Source organism: Ursus maritimus (genome assembly GCF_017311325.1).
Source record: "Ursus maritimus isolate PB19 chromosome X unlocalized genomic scaffold, ASM1731132v1 scaffold_X1, whole genome shotgun sequence".
NCBI classification, from domain to species: Eukaryota; Metazoa; Chordata; class Mammalia; order Carnivora; family Ursidae; genus Ursus; species Ursus maritimus.
This window is the reverse complement of record NW_024423319.1, coordinates 93,504,926-93,525,920: the sequence shown is the minus strand read 5'-3', so window position 1 is coordinate 93,525,920 and position 20,995 is coordinate 93,504,926. Positions and strand designations below refer to the sequence as shown.

General features: G+C 36.1%; 1 protein-coding gene across 1 annotated transcript in view; it reads left to right on the top strand.

The window, feature by feature from the left end:
• The window catches only part of CFAP47 (cilia and flagella associated protein 47), a 503,621-nt gene extending 482,894 nt beyond the window's left edge, over nt 1–20,727 (top strand). The window contains exons 63-64 of the mRNA XM_040635242.1: nt 15,167–15,335; nt 20,515–20,727. Of these exons, the coding sequence (XP_040491176.1) occupies nt 15,167–15,335; nt 20,515–20,727 (382 nt within the window). The remainder of the gene's footprint in view (nt 1–15,166; nt 15,336–20,514) is intronic.
• The last annotated feature ends 268 nt before the right edge of the window (nt 20,728–20,995 follow it).

Genomic DNA, 20,995 nt, shown 5'->3' with positions numbered 1-20,995 from the left:
AAAAAAAAAAAAAAAGAATTATTAAAAAAAAAAAAGAATTGTTCCCCTATAGGTAACATTTCATTTTCTCTTGTCTCTTTCAAGATGTTTTCTTTGATTTTAGTTTTCAGAAGTTTGATTATGAGTCTTGTCATGTAATGTCTGCTGTCTCCATTAACTTGAGTTCAGTGAAGACAGACTAGGACTGTCTTGGTCAGTGCCAGGCATGTAAGAGATGCTTAGTAAGTATTCTCTAAAAGAATGAAAATCCCCAAGTACTTTGGTTTCCATGACAGTAAGTAACAGTTATTATTTAATATAATTTGCCTTGAAATGTACTTAGGGACAAAACAAAAGCTTGATGTATTTCTTAGGCTTCTGGTGAATACTAGCATATATAATTATTTGCTATTTCTATTGAGAAATCTTATAAAACTCTTTTTAAAACATTTTTTAAAGTTCAGTCATAGTTCTTTAAAGTATCTATTTGTATTCTTATTTACCAGATAAAACCATTACATCAGTATATTTGGAGTCTTTTCAAAATAAATTGTTTATTGCAATCAACAGAATTTTCTAATGGATTAATGAGCTACAAATAAACACAGTTATGGGCATGAATAGAACTCTGCTCTTCTAATAACTTACTGAATATTCTTTACTGATTGGCCTGTATAACCTCCTTTGCAATCAGGACTGCAAAAATGACTTTCTACTTATCGGCAAGCAAGAAATTTTAATATCCTACTTGTTTACTGTGAGAAAAGCTGCCTGTTGAAGAGGAAATCAATTCTCCTTTATCCAGTTTCATATGTGTATCTGGCCTACACAGCACTTGGGCTTTGCCCACAGTCTTTGTTACTTCAGGTCTGTTTTAGATCACCTACAACTAAAGAGATGCAAGAGTTGCTACCTAAAATCTGGGAAAGTGAACTGATTTCATAACCTGTATGGGCCTTTAATGAGTAAAATTATCTTTATTCTTTCCTGGTTGCAGGAAATAAATAATTCATGGAGTTCAGAGTATCTGAGCCATTGTATTCTGCCCTTGTTAATTAATCACTATGTAATATTATCCTGTATTTAATTTAATGAAAGCATAGAAACTAAAGCATTTGAATTCAAAATAACACAAATTCCATCCTTCATTGCCTCATTTGAGACTGCTTTTGACAGATACAATTATATAATTCAATCATCAGTTAGATTACAGTTTTAGACTAACATAATATAATAAAAAAACATTAAAAAATTACAGTTTTAAAAGTGAAAATTTTGGAAGTATTCATAAAGGAAAACACTCAATAAAGATATAAAATGAAATGTATGAGTTTTCTGGAAGAATATCATCATGATTACTTCTGTCTAAATTGAAAATTACTTTTATTGGTCTACTTTCTCTCCAAATCTAATTGGAAACCCCCTGCATTTATTTAGTTAATCGGGGACATCAACCAAGGCCCGTGTTTACTATCAGGAGGAAAGAATATGCATGTTACATCCTACTGAATATCCATTTTTTTAAAGATTTTATTTATTTATTTCAGAAAGAGAGAGAGACAGTGAGAGAGAGCATGAGCTGGGGGCAGAGGGAGAGGGAGAAGCAGGCTCCTCCCTGAGCAGGGATCCCAATGCAGGGCTGATCCCAGGATAGCGGGATCATGACCTGAGCCCAAGGCAGACCCTTAATGGACTGAGCCACCCAGATGCCCCACTGAATATCCATTTTAATTCAGATTGCAATATGATTCATTCCCCCAATGTCTTGAGTAATATTCTAATTTGTATAGGCTCTGACCATAATAATGCTAATGTTAATATTTTACAGATATGCTGAACCTGATATTGTTTATGCTAAAAGTTCAAGATTGCATCTATGTCTCACTCAGTCTTCTCACTCAGTCTTCTCAAAGTAATAAATTAGGAGCTCAGTTCTCACTTTCTTGATTTCTTTACATTTACTAAATTTTTTCTCAATTCAATCCCAACTGATTTTGAACATACCTTCATACTTTCAGTAGGCGTTTGGAAAAATATAAGACAGTTACAAAATCAATTTCTTCAAAATGCCATTCAATTTATTTTTGTGTTTTCACTGGGCATCTTGATTTTTTTAAATATCTTGAGGTTATTATTTTATGGCTACAACCAGAAAATATATGGCATGTGATTGAGTTTCTAAAATAATAAGATCTGTTTCCTTACGCCCTTGTATACTTTTTAAGTAAAAAAGAAAAGGCAAGTATGGCAATATATTTGTGTAAAAGAAGCAGATATATCTGCTTCATAACAACCACAATTTGCTGAGTTCATTTTAAATTAATATTACAAGTATTCTTTCAGGTGTTTTATTTAAAATAAGCAGCTAATATCTTTTATTTTGATATATTTCTGTAAGCATTAAGTTCAAAGAGAGTCTCAACAGAAATCTTAAATATAACTATACTTCTATAGATTTCAATAAACATTTTCCTAGTGGATGATCACATTTGTCAGAAATTTTAGGATATATAGTCATATATGTCAAATGCACTCAAAGTGTGAAATAAAATTTGATTCTTATGTCCTGAACTCTAATAGCCTTCTTATATTGAGAAAGTGAATTAAAATTACTAAAATACCTAAAAATGCCACAGAATATTTTCTGAAGTGATTTTAACTTTGTTCAGTTTTGGTTCTGGGGATGTAATAATGCACCCCGTATATTATTGACACAGGATTTTTTTTTTTTAAGATTCAACAGAAAATAAAATTATCTGCATTAAGCACATTTAATGTGTGGGGTTGGGGTGCATTTTTGATACATTTTAATGATTGAGTCTCCCTCCTGAGGATGCAATTACATGTTGGCCGTGTCCACAGTCATCTGAAGGCATGATTGAGTTAGCTGATCAAAACTCTTACAATTGGCAGTTAATGCTAGCTGTTGGCTAGTAGTGCAGCTGTCATTGGCAATTGGTGCCTACATGTAGTCTCTATGTCACGTGTGTCTCAAGTAGTTGGATTTTGTACATGGTGACTTGTTCCTCACAATGTATATTCCAAAAGAACTGCATGGCATTTCCTGACATAGACCTAGAAGTTATGCAGCATCACTTAAGCCACATTCTGTTGGTTACAGAAGAGTCACTGTGTTGGCTTGGATTTATGAAAGGGAACACAGGCCCCACATTTCAATGGCAAAAGTATTAAAGAATGTGTAAGCATGCTATGGTGGAATCTACTTACTTGAGTATTTTAAGCCTCTTCTAAGTCAATAAACTCTCTCCATATTCCTCCTGGATATTTTCACCAGTGGGAATACTTTTTGAGTGGCAAGGCTCAGATCATGGTGGGCAACATACCAAGCAGCAGAAGGGGGTACGTTTATTTTCTCTTCATAGATCAGTTTTCTAGGGTAGTTGAAAACTGCTATACCAAGTCTGTCTTTTTTCTTTTTTTAAGATTTATTTATATATTTGAGAGAGAGAGAGAGTCCTCGAGCAGACTCCCTGCTGAGCATGGACTCCCCCCCCACACACACACACACATAGAAGGATTGATCCCAGGATCCCGAGATCACAACCTAAGCCAAAACCAAGGGTCAGGCACTTAACCGACTGTGCCACCCAGGCGCCCCCCATACCAAGTCTGTCTTTAAATTTATTTTAGGGGCACCTGGGTGAGTGTCTGACTCTTGGTTTTGGCTCAGGTCGTGATCTCGGGGTGATGATCTCGGAGTTGTGAGATAGAGCCCTGTGTCAGGCTCTGTGCTCAGGGCAGATCTGCTCGAGTCTCTCTCTCCCTCTGCCTCTGCCCCTCCCCTCCTTGCACTCACTCACACTCTCTCTCTCAAATAAATAGACAAATCTTTAAAAAGGAAAAACAATTTATTTTAGATGACTCAGTGATGTAAATAAGCTAGTGAATATATCCAGTTTACTTTCCACCTCTGGGGAGCTATACCCAGTTAGATATTGGAAATCTCAAGTCATTCGGAAGATCGATGAAACTAGTGGGGAAAATATGAAAAAGAAATAAAATGGGTCAGGAAGACAGATTGACCTAATCATATTCAGCATTTGACCAGCTACCCCACAAACCAACTCAGCATCTCCTTTTTTTTTCAGTGATCAAGAGTAAAATAAGTTCTGAAGGTAAATGACTCTGCACCCTAATGACTACCCTTTTTTTTGTTTTGTTTTGTTTTGTTTTATTGTTTGCTGAGCAATTAGGGAGGGGAAAGGAGGAGAAAAAAGACTGCATGGCAAGCCTTGAAGTGGTAGCTATTCTGTCTCCTAAATTAAGTAATCTCTAGGGTACCTGGGTGGCTCAGTTAGTTAAGCATCTGCATTAGCGTAGGTCATGATCCCAGAGTCTTGGGAGGGAGTCCAGCAGTGGACTCCCTGCTCAATATAAGTCTGCTTCTCCCTCTGCCCCTCCCCCACCGCTCCTATGCGCGTGTGCTCTCTCGCACGCTCTCTCTCTCTCTCTCTCTCTCTCGCAAAAATAAATAAAATCTTTAAAAAAAAATTCTAAAACATAAGAGTCTCTAGGAGAGGAGGGACGAGAAGGGGCCAAGAAACTTTATATTTTCATTACTTAAAGGGACCTTAGTTTGGGGTGCCTGGATGGCTCAGTCAATTAAGCATCTGCCTTCTGCTCAGGTCATGATCTCCGGGTCCTGGGATAGAGCCCCACATAGGGCTCCCTGCTCCGTGGGGAGTCTGCTTCTCCCTCTCCCTCTCCCCTCACCTCCTCTCATGCTCTTTCTCTCACACTCTCTCTCAAATAAATAAAATCTTTAAAAAAAAAAAAAAAAAGACCATAGTTTGTTGAAGGATTTTAGGCATGATGATTTAGGGATGCAAAGTGTTCTGAAGAGTTAGGAGAAACACATAATAGAATTCAAAGTATCAAAACAGCTCATCTGTTGTTCTTAGTGATATTGTTACTAAAACACTGAAAATAATGTGTTTGCATTAAAGATCAGAGCTGTGTCAAATATAGGACAATATGAGCCCACTTAAGTGATTATTCATCATCATCCCACTTTTCTTAGTCCTTCGCCTGCCTTACCTAAGAACAACACAGTAAACAAAACAGTAAATATTTGTTTCATTCCTACTAAATATTTAGCGTATATAGAATTATTTAATTTTTAAGATGCTACTAAGTAGGTATCACTGTATCCAGTTTACCTAAACACACACAGGCACAAACACACAAGCACACGTCTTTACACAATCATTGCAAAAAACAAAGCAAATTACCACCTTTGGTAGTGTTTAGTAGGCAGGGTGCCCATTTAGATAAGATGCCTCACCTCCTGTCTCCTCTCCTCCAACCACATCTCACCAGAAAAACCCTTGTTCACATCCTTATCCCAGCTTGGTATCCTGTGAACCTCAGATCAGACAGTTCTGAATCGTGGTAGGCTAGAGAACACGTCAAACCTCTGAGCTGTATTTTCAGTATCAATAGCCCTGGGAACGCTGATAAACATTTCTGTTCCTTTAGAGGGTTATATCCAGCAGTAACTTTGGCAGATGTAAGCAGAATAGGTACCCTACTGGGCAGTATTATGTAACAAATGCCGCATACACTAAGGGATAGTTTCTGTAAATATCGGTCCTAACTGGGATCTGAAATGTTTCTATCAGATGCTTACCCTTTTCCATTAAGGTTGTTACTTTTAAATTTTATTCTTTTTTTACTTTTTCCAGCCTCACTTAGGTATGACTCACAAATAAACATTGTATATATTTAAGGTGTACAACTCAACAATTGGATATACATATGTATTGTGAAATGATTCTCCCAATCACGGTAATTAGCCTGTCCAACACCTCACATGGCTACCCTTTTTTTGTGTGTGGTAAAAACACGAATGATGCACCCTTTTAGCAAATTTCAAGTATACAGTAGGTTATTATTAACTCTCGTCTCCATGCTGTACATTAGATCTTCAGAACTTTTTTTATCTTAAACTGAATGTTTGTACCCTTTGACCAAAATCCTCCCATTTCCTCTAATCCCCAGCCTCTGGTAATCACTGTTCTTACTGCTTGTATGAGTTCTACTTTTTTTAGATTCCACTTATAAGTGAGATAATGGAAAATTGGTTTTTCTGTGTCTGGTTTATTTTAATTAGCATAATGTCCTTCAAGTTCATCTAGGTTCTTGCAACTTTTAATTATTTTTTATGGCTTAATAATATTCCATTTTGTATATATACTACGTTTTCTTTATCCACTCATCTGTTGATGGACACTTAGGTTATTTCTGCACCTTGGCTGTTGTGATTAATACTGCAATAAACATGGAAATACGAATATATCTTTGAGATATTGATTTCATTTCCTTTAGATATATACCCAGAAGTGGGATTGCTGGATCATATGATAATTCGATTTTACTTTTTTGAGGAAAATTCATACTATTTTCCATAATGGCTGTGCCAGTGTTAAATCCCAACAACAACATTCAAGATTTCCCTTTTCTCCACATGCACGCCAACACGTATTTTACTTCTTGGTAATAGCCATTTTAACAGAGGTGAGGTGATAGCTCATTCTGGTATTGATCTGCATTCCCTGATGATTAGTGATGCTGAGCATTGTTTCGTATATCTATTGGCCATTTTTACATCTTCTTTGCAAAAATACCTATTTAGGTCCTGTGCCCATTTTTTAATAAGGTTACTTGAGTATTTTTGCTATTGACTTACATTAGTCCCTTAGATATTTTGGACATTAGCCCCCTATCAGATATACACTCTACAAATATTTTCTTTAGTTCCATAGGTTGCCTTTTCAGTTTGTTGACTTTTTCCTTTGCTGTGCAGAAATTTTTCTTTTGGTGTAGTCCCACTTCTTTATTTTTGCTTTTGTTGCCAGTGCTTTTGGTGTCATGTCCAAAATATCATTTCCAAGACAAGGAGCTTTTTCCCTATGTTTTCTTCTGGGGTTTTTATATGTTTCTATGGGATTTAGGTCTTATATTTGTGTCTCTGATCCATTTTGATTTGATTTTTGTGTGTGGTGTAAGATAGGGATCCAGTTTCATTCTTTTGAATGTGGTTATCCAGTTTTTCCAGCCACATTTATTGAAGAAACTATCCTTTTTTTTTTTTTTTTTTTTTTTTTGGCCATTCAGGATCCTCAGACATTAAATATGAATTTTACAATTTTTTTTCCTATTTCTTTAAAAAATGCCATTGGGATTTTGATGAGGATTGCATTGATTCTGTTGATTGCTTTGGGTACTATGGACATTTGAACAATATTAGTTGTTCCTGTCCATGAACATGGGGATACCTTTCCATTTATTATCCTGTTCAATTTCTTTCATCATTGTCTGATAGTTTTCAGTGTACAGATCTTTAAACTCCTTGGTTAAATTTATTTCTAAGTATTTTATTCTTTTTCATGCTATTTTAAATGCAGTGGTTTTTTAAATTTCTTTTTCAAATAGTTCATTGCTACTGTATAAAAATGCACTTGGTTTTCATATGTTGACTTTGTATCCTGCAGTTTTACTGAATTCATTTATTAGTCCTAACAGGTTTTGTTGGGGGTTTTTTTGTGTTGTTTTGCTTTGTTTTTTAATCATTCTACATGTAAGAATGTCATGTATCTGCTATGTCATCGGCTAACAGAGACAGGGGTCTTAGAGGAAAAACTTCGGCTTTTCAATGTTGAGTATAATGTTAGTTATGGGCTTTTCATATGTGGCCTTTATTGTATTGAAGTAATTTCCTTCTATTCCTAGATTTTATCATAGAAGGGTGTTGAATTTTGTCAAGTGTTTTTTCTGCATAAATTGAGATTATTATGTATTTTTTATCCTTCATTCTGTGAAAGTGGTATATCATATTGATTGACTTTCTTATGTTGAACCTTCCTTACATCCTAGGGATAAATCCTATTTGGACATGGTTTCTGATCCTATTAATGTGCAGTTGAATTCCATTTGGTAGTATTTGTTGAGGATTTTTGCATCTATATTCATCAGGGATATTGGCCTGTAGTTTTCTTTTCTTGTGTCTTTTTCTGGCTTTGGTATCAGGATAATATTGATATAAATAAATTAAGTTTGGAAGTGCTCTACATTATTTTGGAAGAGTTTGAGATAGGTTGCTGTTAATTCTTCTGCAAATATTTGGTAGAATTCACCATCTGGTCCTGGGCTTTTCTTTATTGGGAGGATTTGGTTGCTGATTCAATCTCCTTAATATTTATAGGTCCATTCAGATTTTTTATTTCTTCACAATTCAGTCTTGGTAGATTGCGTTTTTCTAGGAATTTATGCGTTTCTTCTAGGTTGTATAATTTTTTTGGTGTATAATTGTTCATAGCAGTTTCTCATGATTGTTTTTATTTCTGGGGCATCAGTTATAACATCCCCTTTTTCATTTATGATTTTATTTATTTGAGTCTTCTCTCTTCTTTTCTTAGTCTAGCTCAATGTCAATTTTGTTGATCTTTTCAAAAAACCCACTCTTAGTTTGACTCTTAGTTGATTTTTTTAATTCTGTATTTAATTTATTTCCGCTCTCATCTTTATTATTTCCTTCTTTCTGCTAACTTTGGGTTGAGTTTGTTCTCTTTTCTTCTACTTTCTTGTGGTGTAGAAATAGGTTGTTTATTTGAGATCTTTCTTCTTTTTAATGTAGGCTTTTATCACTATAAAATTCCCTCTAAGTACTACTTTTACTGTGTTCTATAAGCTTTGGTATGTTGTGTTTTCATTTTTGTTTGTCTCGAGATATTTTCTAATATCTCTAATTTCTTCTTTGATTTATTGGTTGTTCAGGAGTTTGTTGTTTAATTTCCACATATTTATTTATTTCCCAGGTTTCCTTTTGCTATTGATACCTAGTTTTATCCCATTGTGGTGGGAAAAGACAGCTGGTATGAGTTCAGTCTTCTTAAGCATATTCAGACTTGATTTGTGACCTAACCTCTAATCCATCCTAGAGATTGTTCCATGTGCACCTGAGAAGAAAGTAGTTGCTGTCACTGTTGAGTGGGATGTTCTGTATATATCTATGATATCCACTTGGTCTGTAGTGTTGTTCTGGCCTTCTTTTTTCTTACTGATCTTCTGTCTGAGCTTCCTATCCACTATTGAAAGCAGAGTATTAAAATGTGCTACTATTTATTATTCTATTGCTGTCTATTTCTCCCTTAATTCTGTCAATCTTTGGTACATACATTTAGGTGCTCTGCTCCTGGGTGTGTGTGTATATGTGTATATATATACACACATATATAGTAAATTTATCTTTTATCATTATATAATGGCCTTCTTTGTCTCCTATTACAGATTGTTATTAGTCTACTTTGTCTAGTATAAGTAAGGCTATCCACTCTCTCTTTTGTTTACCATTTCATGGAATATCTCTTTCCTTCCTTTAACTTTCAACCTATATGTATCTTTAAATCTAAAGTTAATCTCTTCACAAAGAAATGGAAAAAACTTCCATGCTCACGGATTAGAAGAACAAATATTGTTAAAATGTCTATGCTACCTAGAGCAATCTATACATTCAATGCAATCCCTATCAAAATACCACCAACTTTTTCAAAGAGCTGAAACAAATAATCCTAAAATTTGTACGGAACCAGAAAAGACGCCAAATAGCCAAAGGAATGTTGAAAAAGAAAACCAAAGCTCGTGGCATCACAATGCTGGACTTCGAGCTCTATTACAAAGCTGTAATCATCAAGACAATATGGTACTGGCACAAAAACTGACATATAGATCAGTGGAACAGAATAAAGAACCCAGAAATGGATCCTCAACTGTATGGTCCACTTCGACAATGGAAATCCAATGGAAAAAAGTCTCTTCAATAAGTGGTGTTGGAAAAATTGGACAACTGGACCATTCTCTTTCACCATGCACAAAGATAAACTTACAATGGATGAAAGACCTAAATGTGAGACAGGAATCCATCAAAATCCTAGAGGAGAACACAGGCAGCAACCTCTGTGACCTTGGCCACAGCAACTTCTTGCTAGACACATCTCCAAAGGCAAGGGAAACAAAGACAAAAATGAAATATTGGGACTTCATCAAGATAAATACCTTTTGCACGGCAAGGGAAACAGTCAACAAAACCAAAAGATAACCAACAGAAGGGAGAAGATATTTGCAAATGTCTTATGAGATAAGGGGCTAGTATCCAAAATCTATAAAGAACTTATCAAACTCAACACCCAAAGACAAATAATCCAGTCAAGAAATGGGCACAAGACATGAACAGACATTTCTCCAAAGAAGACATACATCTACATCACTTGGCATCATGGAAATACCAATCAAAACCACAGTGAGATACCATCTCATACCAGTCAGAATGGCTAAAATTAACAAGACAGGAAACAACAAATGTTGGTGAGGATGTGGAGAAAGGGGAACTCTCTTACACTGTTGGCGGGAATGCAAGCTGGTGCAGCCAGTCTGGAAAACAGTATGGACGTTCCTCAAAAAGTTGATAATAGAGCTACCTTTTGACCCAGGAATTGCACTACTAGGTATTTACCCCAAAGATACAGATGTAGTGATCCGAAGGCACACCTCTACCCAATGTTTATAGCAACAATGTCCACAATAGCCAAACTATGGAAGGAGCCCAGATGTCCATTGACAGATGAATGGATAAAGAAGATGTGGTATAGATATACATTGGAATATTACTCAGCCATCAAAAAAAAAAAAGAAATCTTGCCATTTGCAATGATGTGGATGGAACTAGAGGGTATCATGCTAAGCGAAATAAGTCAATCAGAGAGAGACAATTATATGTTCTCACTGATAGGTGGAATTTAAGAAACAAAACAGGATCATAGGGGAAGGGAGGGGAAAATGAAATGACAAAATCAGAGCAGGAGACAAACCATAAGAGACCCTTAATCCAGGAAACAAACTGAGGGTTGTTGGAGGGGAGGGGGTGGGGGGATGGAGTAACTGGGTGATGGACATTAAGGAAGGCATGAGGTGTAATCAGCACTGAGTATTATATAAGATTGATGAATCACTGAACTCTACCTCTGAAACTAATAATACACTATATGTTAATTAATTGAATTTGAATTTTTAAAATGTAGTCTCTTGTAGACAGCATAGACTTGGATCTTGTTTTTTATCCAGTCACCTACTGTGTCTTGTGACTGGGAGTCTGATTGTTCTATATTTGAAGTAATTATTGATAGGGAAGGACTTACTCTTGCCATTTTGTTGTTTTTTGTATGTCTTATAGCTCTTTGTCCATCTTTTCCTTTCTTGCTGTCTTCCTTTGTCTAATATTGATTTTTTTTGTAGTGACACACTTTGATTTCCTTCTCATTTTCTTTTTGATATCTTCTGTAGGTGTTTGAGGTTACTATGGGGCTTACATAAAATAACTTATAGGCTTAATCTATTTTAAGCTGATAACAACTTTAATTGCATGCAAAATCTCTATACCTTGTTAGTGATGTACAGATTACATATTTTTATATCGTGTATCCATTAATACGTTTTATAATTTGTTACTTTTTATACTTCTATCTTTTAACTTTTATGCCACAATTAAAAAATGATTCATGTAGCCCCATTACAGTATTCAGTGTTGGGTATTTTTCCTGTATATTTACTTTTACTGGCGAACTTTTACTTTCAAATACTTTTGTGTTGCAGTCTAGCATCTTTTCATTTCAATTCTAAGGACTCTCTTTAGTATGTCTTGTAAGACAGGTCTAATGGTGATTAACTCCCTCAGCTTTTGTTTATTGGGGAAAGTCTTTATCTTCTTCATTTTTGAAGGACAGTTTTGCTAGATACAGCATTTTTGGTTGACAGTTTGTTTTTAGCACTTCAAACATACCATTCCACTCACTTCAGGCTTGCACCAAGGTTTCTACAAGGAATCTGTTCATGGTCTTACAAGGGTGGCCTTGTATATGAGGAGTCATTTTTTTAATTGCTGCTTTCAAAATTCTCTTTTTGTTTTTAACTGTTGACATTTTGATTATGTGTCTCATTGTGGATTTCTTTAGTTTCATCCTATTTAAAATATGTTGGACTTCACAAATCTGTATGTCTCTTTCCTTCCTCAGATTTGGGGATTTTCTGGCCATTGTTTTTTTAAGTTTTCTGCCCCTATTTCTCCCTTCTTTTTTTTTTTTTAAGATTTTATTTATTTATTTGACAGAGAGAGATAGCCAGCGAGAGAGGGAACACAAGCAGGGGGAGTGGGAGAGGAAGAAGCAGGCTCCCAGCAGAGGAGCCTGATGCGGGGCTCGATCCCAGGACCCCAGGATCACACCCTGATCCAAAGGCAGACTCTTTTTTTTTTTTTAAAGATTTTATTTATTTATTTGACAGAGATAGAGATAGCCAGCGAGAGAGGGAACACAAGCAGGGGGAGTGGGAGAGGAAGAAGCAGGCTCATAGCGGAGGAGCCTGATGTGGGGCTCGATCCCATAACGCCGGGATCACGCCCTGAGCCGAAGGCAGATGCTTAACCGCTGTGCCACCCAGGCGCCCCCAAAGTCAGACTCTTAACGACTAAGCCACCCAGACGCCCATCTCCCTTCTTTTGAGACTCATTATGTGTATATTGGCGACTTGATGTTGCTGTATAAGTCTTTTAGATTTTCTTTACTCTGTTTCATTTCTTTTTCCTGTTGTTCCTCTAACTGGATGGTTTCAAATGACTTACCTTTAGGCTCCCTGATTACTTCTGCTTGATCAAATCCATTGTTGAACCCCTCTAGTGAGTTTTTCGGTTCAGTTATTGCCTTCTTCAGCTCTAAAATTTGTTTGGGCTTTTTTATATTTTCTGTCTCTTTGTTTTGTTCGTGCATTATTTTCCTGAGAGTGTTAAGCATCTTCGTAACAGTTATTTTGAATAATTGGTCAGTAATTCCTATACTTCCATTTCTTTATGGTGAGTTTCTAGAGATTTCTTTCGTTCCTTTAATTGGATAACTTTTTCCTGTCTTCATGTTCTTTGTAACTTTGTGTTGATATCCACACATTTGAAAAAAATAACCACCTCTCTCAGTCTCCATAGACTAGCTTCATGCAGGGAAAGATCTTCACCACTCAGACCAACTAGAGATCCTGGGGACACCTCAGATCTTTTTTGTGAGTATATGTGTCTGAACTTGCGTGTAAAGATTACTAATTAGAGGCGTTTGCTGGTTTCTATTTTTTCAGGTGTTCCTAACCTCTTGCTCTCTTTGCTGTCTGTCTTCTGTGCCCTGGCACTCTGAAGCAGCAATACACCAACTAGATCCTCTTCTTTTTTTCCTTAGTAGCCTTTAGGTATCTAGATTTCGCCAAGTTCTGTCGGTTCTCTGAGACAGGAGAGACTTAAACCAGAACGTTGAGCAGCCCACTGAAAAGCCAGAAAGTTCGACACATGTTCCACTCTTCTTTTTCCACACTCAGGGAGAGGCTTCTCAGCTGTACCAACCTGCTGGGACCTCTGGAGCACCAGCACCCTGCCCAGCTTATTTCTAGAAGCCCCTGTGCTTCTACAGTATGTCAGGTCCCATCAGTACTTCAAGACAAGCAAGACAGAAGCATTCCCTCAGGCAGTACCCCTTCACATTCCAACCAGAAATCCAGTTGTTGGATATTTGGTCTACTCTTCTCTTTCCTTCCCCAGGGAAAAATGGAAGCTGAGAATTTTCTCCCAATCATGTGCTGTTGCACTGGTGTGGAGGGCAGACTGCGGTGAGAGCATGCCACAAATCTTCCTGCGGACTTCAAGCCAGCTGATTCCGTATTCACCTGGAAGGCAGAAGTCTCTTAACTGCTTTCTGAATTTCTCACAATGGGAAAAGAGAGGGTCTGGGTCTTCCTGTTCCACCAGAACCCCTGAGTATTCTGTTTTATACACTTTTTAAGTTTCTTGCATCATGCATCATTGCCTGGTAATAAGCACTGGTAATGTTTTAAAACAACAGCAATCATAATAATGATTATATTAATATCAATCCTTATAGAGCAATTCTCACCTGTCAGGTACTGATCTAATGGCTTTATAGAGGTTATTAAATTCATTAAACAGATATGAAAACTGAGGTACGAAAAAGTAAATTGTCTAAAGTTATGCCCCTACATAGAGCTGGGATTCCAATCTGGCCCATCCATATCCATAGTCCACTTTCTCAAACCCTCTGAGATGATACTTAGTACATTTGCTGAGTGCATCACTGAGTCCCAACCTGAATCTCCCATCTCCTTTTCTATGATTCAGTGTTGGATCTGTTCTAGGAAACTGTTCTTCACCTTCTTCTTGCATCTCCCCAGAACATTTGAATTTAAAATTCCTCATGTACAACTTCCCGTGTAGTGTAGTCCTCCCCTGTTTTATTCTGCCGAGGAGTTCCTCATCTTCTCTTGCTGTCTTCATCTCAAATGTAATCACCCTTGACATGAAAATGGTCGCTTGAGGGGCGCCTGGGTGGCTTAGTCGTTAAGCGTCTGCCTTCAGCTCAGGGCATGATCCCAGGGTCCTGGGATCGAGCCCCGCATCCGGCTCCTCCACTGGGAGCCTGCTTTTTCCTGTCCCACTCCCCCTGCTTGTGTTCCCTCTTTCGCTGGCTATCTCTATCACTGTCAAAGAAATAAATAAAATCTTAAAAAAAAAAAAAAAGAAAGAAAGAAAATGGTCACTTGAATCCTAAATGTCGCTCAATTCGCTTCAGATCATAGCAACTCATCTTCAGGCCCAAGAATCTTTAATGAACCTGCAAAGTACTTTCATCTCCCTTCAAAAGTGGAAAGCTAAAGGAGAGTGAGCCATCACATTGGAATAGTAATAAAAACAAAGGCTTCATGATAGCTGTTCTAGCCATGCATTTTGGATATGAATTTATTTACAAATGATTGCATTTTAATTTGGGACATTGAGTTCTTCAAATTTTTATAGGGACAACATTTTATTCTTTGTACACTAAAAACATGAGACGTAATTTTTAAAATCTTTAAGATTCCATTTGTCACCCTGGGAAGAATGACACTCTTCAGTAATTTTTAAAAGGCCTTCTCACTATTATAAAGTAACAAACATTAGGCTCACAGGTGCATGGCAGCATTGAAGTTTAACTGTAGTCCTATGCAACAGGATATGAATTCTAACCATCAAGTTCTCACAAAGAGTAATGATAAAATTTAAAGGTTCATATTTATATTTTTGTTGTAGAAATCCTGAGCCGTTCACTGCATGCTTCCTACCTGGCAGTGATCCTGAATTTTTTGTGAAACCTCAGGTTGGAGAACTTCCTCCTTTTGGCACTGAAGGAACTGTCCTCCTTGTAGGTTTTAAACCCCGAATGTACAGTCGGAAATACAAAGCAACATTAGCAATAGAGGTGAGTTCGATAAAGGTAATAGTCAGGGGTGTTTGATGTCACTAAAGGCATGAAAGGAGAAAAGGTTTCACCCACGTACAGAATAGCAACATTACCTTGCAAAAGCCAACATTTTTCAAGTACTCTGTCTTGTTTTAATTTCCTTTTGCCCAGTAAAGAACTTGTAAATATGGAATATAACACAAAAATTATCATCACCAGTGGGAAGTAAGACATTCTTTCTCTTCCATATTAAGAAAATGCAAAAGAGATAAATATCGACTGTAAAATGATTTGTATATTCACATATTCTTATCTGAAATAACCTATTCAAGGACTTCAGGTGATTTGAGACAGAGATTTTGGAATCTTTAATTAAGGCATAAGGTATTGTCAAAATGTTAAAGTCTAAAATGAAGAAAATTAAGTAGAAGATAAAGCTGATTTTGCATTGAGAAAAGCACAAGGTAGCGAGCCATTAATATGAAAGTTGGCTTGAGTGATCATCTTATTAAAAGTTAAGGTAAGCACAATTTTGAAAATTTATGCAGTAAGCAAAATTTCTCCATCAGATTTCACACATGTATTTTACTAATAACTTTTAGGCTAAAGACAACTTTCAAATTATTTATGAAAAGATGCCTATTGCCAGTGTCTATTTCAGTAGCACGGACACAAAGGACGTGTAGTCGTGTTTCAAGACACAACCACTGTGCCAAAGGGCTTACTAGACTTCTAAATCACACACTAATGAGGCAGTGCCGTGGGCAGACAAATGTGTTGTTACTGTTTTAATGAATAGAGAAAACAATAATGTTGAATATGTCTCAAGAAAATTATTTATATTTTTCATCTTTCTGGGGATTCTTACAACCCAGGTAATAAAAATATAAAGCCTCTGGAGCCCTGCTGCACATCGCCCTTTGCTATGTAGCTGCTTGGTTTAAAACGATCATGTCAGACCTGCTCCCTAAGAAGTAAGGACATGCTCTGACTCTAAGGGGATTAAATGATATATTTAAAAACGGGTTTACAAATGAAAATGATGTTTATTTTACCTGGTGCACAGTGAACTTTTCTGAAATTAAATATGTTGGAGCCTTTCCCAACAAAGCCTGTGCCTGGTTTCCCCTACGTTGATTTGACAGTTAAATCACTGGCAGCAGAATTGAAGGGTTTCTGTGAGAGAGTAAGTTGACATATGGGATCAAGTGAAAATGTGAAATTTTCATGTAGTCCGAAGTGGTACAGTTTGATAAAGCTTATGTGGGGAAGATTGAGATTGCAGTGTGTTTAAGGAATCACTATTTTGTTGATTCTGTTTTTATTTTGGAAAATTCCAAATGTGAGCAGAAATAGAATAATTAATCTACATACATTCATCATCCAGTATGAACACTTAACAAATCATGGCCAGTTCAAGTATATTTCTACCCCCTTCCCCATATTCCATATTATTTTGAAGAAAATCCCAGACATCCTATTTCCTATTAATCTCCAAAAGACCAAAATCATAACCATGATACCATTATCACATCTAAAAATTTACAGTTCCTTAATATCACAACATACCAAATATCCATTTAGTGTTCAAATTTTCAATTGACTTATAAATCTCTTATTTTTTAACTTAAAAAAAGTATTAACTTACAAGAAGTTGCAAAAATAGTACATAGAGTCCTGTGAATCCTTCTCCCAGCTTCTCCCAATGGTGAGATTTTATAGAGCTATAGTAATATATTTAAAGAAGGAAGTCGACATTGACAAAATACTGTTAACTAAGCTAGAGACCTTATTTCATTTTCAGCATTTTTCACATTGTGTGTGTGTGTGTGGTTCTAGGCAATTTGAACCCATGTATAGATCTGTATAACTACAGTCACAACTGAGATACAGAACTCTTCCAACACAACTGTGGGAACTGGTAATAGTATGGAAACAGTGTCCTGCTAACTCCTTATGGTCACATCCAATACTGTAACTGCTTCTTTACCCTGGCAGCCACTAATCTTTTCTCCATCTCTGTGATTTTCTAATTTCTAGAATATTACATAAATGGAATCATACTCTGTGTAACCTGTTGAGATTGGCTGTCTATGCTGAGTATAATGCCCTTGAGATTCATAAAACTTACTGCATATATCAAATCAGTGATTTTGAAATCATGGTTCAAACATTGTCCAGTTCTAAAACCCTGCTCTTAATGACAGCACCATGATGTCTCACATGATAAATGTGAAGAATTTTAAAAGTTAATTCATTATCTAAATAAAAATTACTGTATATGGTATTATCATCTTTTTTAAACTGTTGATTTTAAGCATTAAATCAATTAATACTTATATATGAAACAAATGGCCTTCATTGTGCTTTACTTAGAAATAAAAATGAGGATCTTTAAGAACAGTTTAGTTGAATATTAGCCTACAGAAACTTCAACAACTATATTAGCAAGTTGGTTCATGGGTTTCCTTTCAATTAAACCATTAGCAAGTTGGCTCATGGGTTCCCTTTCAATTAAACCATATTTAGAATGATTAAAAACTACTTTTTCCCTACTCTTAAACAAGGCATATAGCACTAGCTTTGAGAGACTTAAGTTAACTTGGTCAGACTGTTACAAAAAACAGTGTTACTCAAACAGAATAAATAGTCCACTAAGCTTTCCATGGTGGACATGATAAATCTTAAATAGTTTATACAAAAATATGAAAGCTATTAGAATTATCCTAGAAAAAGCATATAAAGCTTGTACGAAAGTAATATCGATGGACCTGTTATAACTAGAGACATAATCAGACGTAAGTAATATGTATGTAAATTCATTGCTTTTAAAGGAATAAATCATTGTCATGAAACTGTAAGAAATAGCATTTTATTTATATATATAAATCTTGGTTTGTATTTTCTCTGAAGCAGACCTGAAATAGGGATTTGAATCCAAGTAGCATATTTCCTATGTGATCTCGAGAAAAAGATGCAGGGAAGCCAGGATATGAGACAGAAAAGGAATGGAACCCAGTAAAGGGTGCTTTATCAAGGCAGTGACCACAGCGGGCAACTGGAATTTAATCCCATGGGATTTCTATGGAAAATAGTGTGGAACATACGCTGCAGAATATTTATACCTGATGGGGCTAGAGAGTTGGCAGTGGGGGCAGGGGGGTTGATACTTTGTGTTTTGTTCTGTTTTCTGAAAAACTCTTGAGTCAAGAGGTTACAGATACTGGCAGTTGGAAGTTGGGGCAGGCGATGAAATGGAAATATTAGCAATTGGATGTCGGGGCAGACGATGAAATGAAAACCTGAGGGATGTGGGTCAGCACAGCCCACATCTGCTAATGGGCTGTTTCCATTCATAAGAATGTATCCTTCAAAGCATAGCTTTGAGCATTCATTCCATGAGGTCTTTGGCTTTGGCTGATCCCTTTTCATACTAGAAAGATATTACTGAAATATGGAAATTTCATCTGTTTAAAAAATAGGGTTTTTTTTAATTTCTTTAAATAAGTAGTTGAGGAGTATAATTGTCAATTTGACATTCTTTTGTAAAAACCAACAGTGATTCTCAGAGGCACTAGTGACATGGAGGTATTGATTTATTCTTATACTATTTTAACTTAAGCTTTTTAATTTATATTTTCAAAAGGAGGTTCAGAGTGGAAGATACAGAGCTCTATCTTTAAAGTGTTCTCAAAAACATAATGAGTCATTGTATTTATTTACAACTTGAAGAAAGTTAACTATAGAAATGAGAACTGTAATAATTAATTTTTTTTAAATAAACATATTCTTATTACCATAGAGTGTTGGAATAAAGGTCGTGAATGACTTCTTACAAATTTATTTTATATTTGGATTATATATAAACACACACACACTCAGCATCACTTATGGCAAAACTATTTGAATCTTAATTGAAATGCATACAGTAACATTTAGGATTTTAAAAATAGTGTCCTGATAGATAATTATTTGCAAAGGGTCTTGGAGATACGTCAGGCGAAGGTACAAAGCCCTGGGTGTCGTTCCCATTTGTACCTACTACATTCCAGATAGGAGTGCACATTCCTTCATGGAGCTCGCTCCCGAGCACCACTGAGTGTGGGGCAGAGGTGCAGGTCCCTTCGAGTACCTCATGCACAGGTGCTCATGAAGTGGGTCACCTGTAACGTACAAATTTACACTGACATATGCACAATCACCAAAAGGTAGCTTTGTTTTTCAAGTTGAACATCCTATATGAAGTAAAATGTTATTTAACCCAGTTACTGTATAGTCCTTGGTTAGTTCTCCTTTTGACTCCTTGATTCGGAATACACAATTACTATGGACACTGGATAGAAGGGCCAGTTCTGATTAAAACAGGGTCATTCCAGATGTGTAAGGAAGTGCTGCACTTACATTCTTCGATTAATATCACATTACCCCTTAAGCCCTGACTGATGTTGTTGCAATATCCACTTAGCCTGGATGTATCCTAAATGAGTTTTCTGAACATGCATGGTACAAGTCTTCTTGTGGGGAAGAAGACCTACATACACACAACACCAGAAATTCTGCAAGAGCAGTGGGATTTAAGTAAGAACATAAACACGCAGAAAATGCTAGACTGTGTAATTCAGTATTGCGATCCTGTGCATATATGCAGGAAAAAAAAGATAGATTTTTTAAATAAATCCCTAAGTTGGACTAACTTGGATTTAGATTATAACTGTCATTAATGATTTTACACAATTCTCAGTAATTTCAAATTGTTTGATTAACTATAGACTTTCATAATCTCAAAAAAAGAAGCTCAACATATTTTACCAGTCAGTTCTGTAGCCATGCTTAAATTGTCATGTAAGTTCTTCTTGCAAAGTATGGTTTTGGTTAGTTACATAGTTCATGCTGGGCAACAGTTTCATGCAAAGAAAATAGATTGCTTCCCCTTAGATCACATGGATGCTTATTTCACCCACAGGGTAGACCTCTAACTTTGAGAGACTTTTTAGTGAGTGGTTCTTAATTCATAAAGCTAAATGCTTTCTTGAATTTATTTCCCATGTTAATTATTTACTACTGGCACACTTTTAGTTTTGTACCTTTCACATACCTTGCATGGAGAAGAGAGACCCTATTAATTTGGTAAACTTTTTCCTATAGCTTTCTCAGTACCTAACTATTTCATGTAAAATCTCCCCCTCTTTATTTCTAGACACCGGACATGTACTGGTTGTACAATATCAATGGGTTACCTCAAGTTACCGTGCCACCGATGAATGTAAAAGCCAAAATTGACACTACTAATGAGAGCTCTCAGAGCAAGCCAGTTCGTCGGCGCAATTTTGTCCGTGAAAATGCTAAACTCGTAAGGACAGGGGTGTCCTCTATCATCAAGGGTGCACCTTTGATGTTGAAGAATAAATAAATACTTTTTTTCCCAAAATATTTCTTGGCCTTAAGTAGAATTGAACATATTTTCATGATTGTTCTTTCATCTTTTAGAACATTTCTGATGAGTAATGTTTCAATTATAATAGGCCTTCTCTATTTTAGTTTTTAAACTCTGACTAAATCTATTCTCTGAATATGTTGCACCTGATTTCTGTTATGTATGTCTCTTAAATTGGACTAGTTGCAATTCTTGGGATTGGTTCACTTTTAAGGTACAGGGGTACATTTGTAGTAAACAAAAT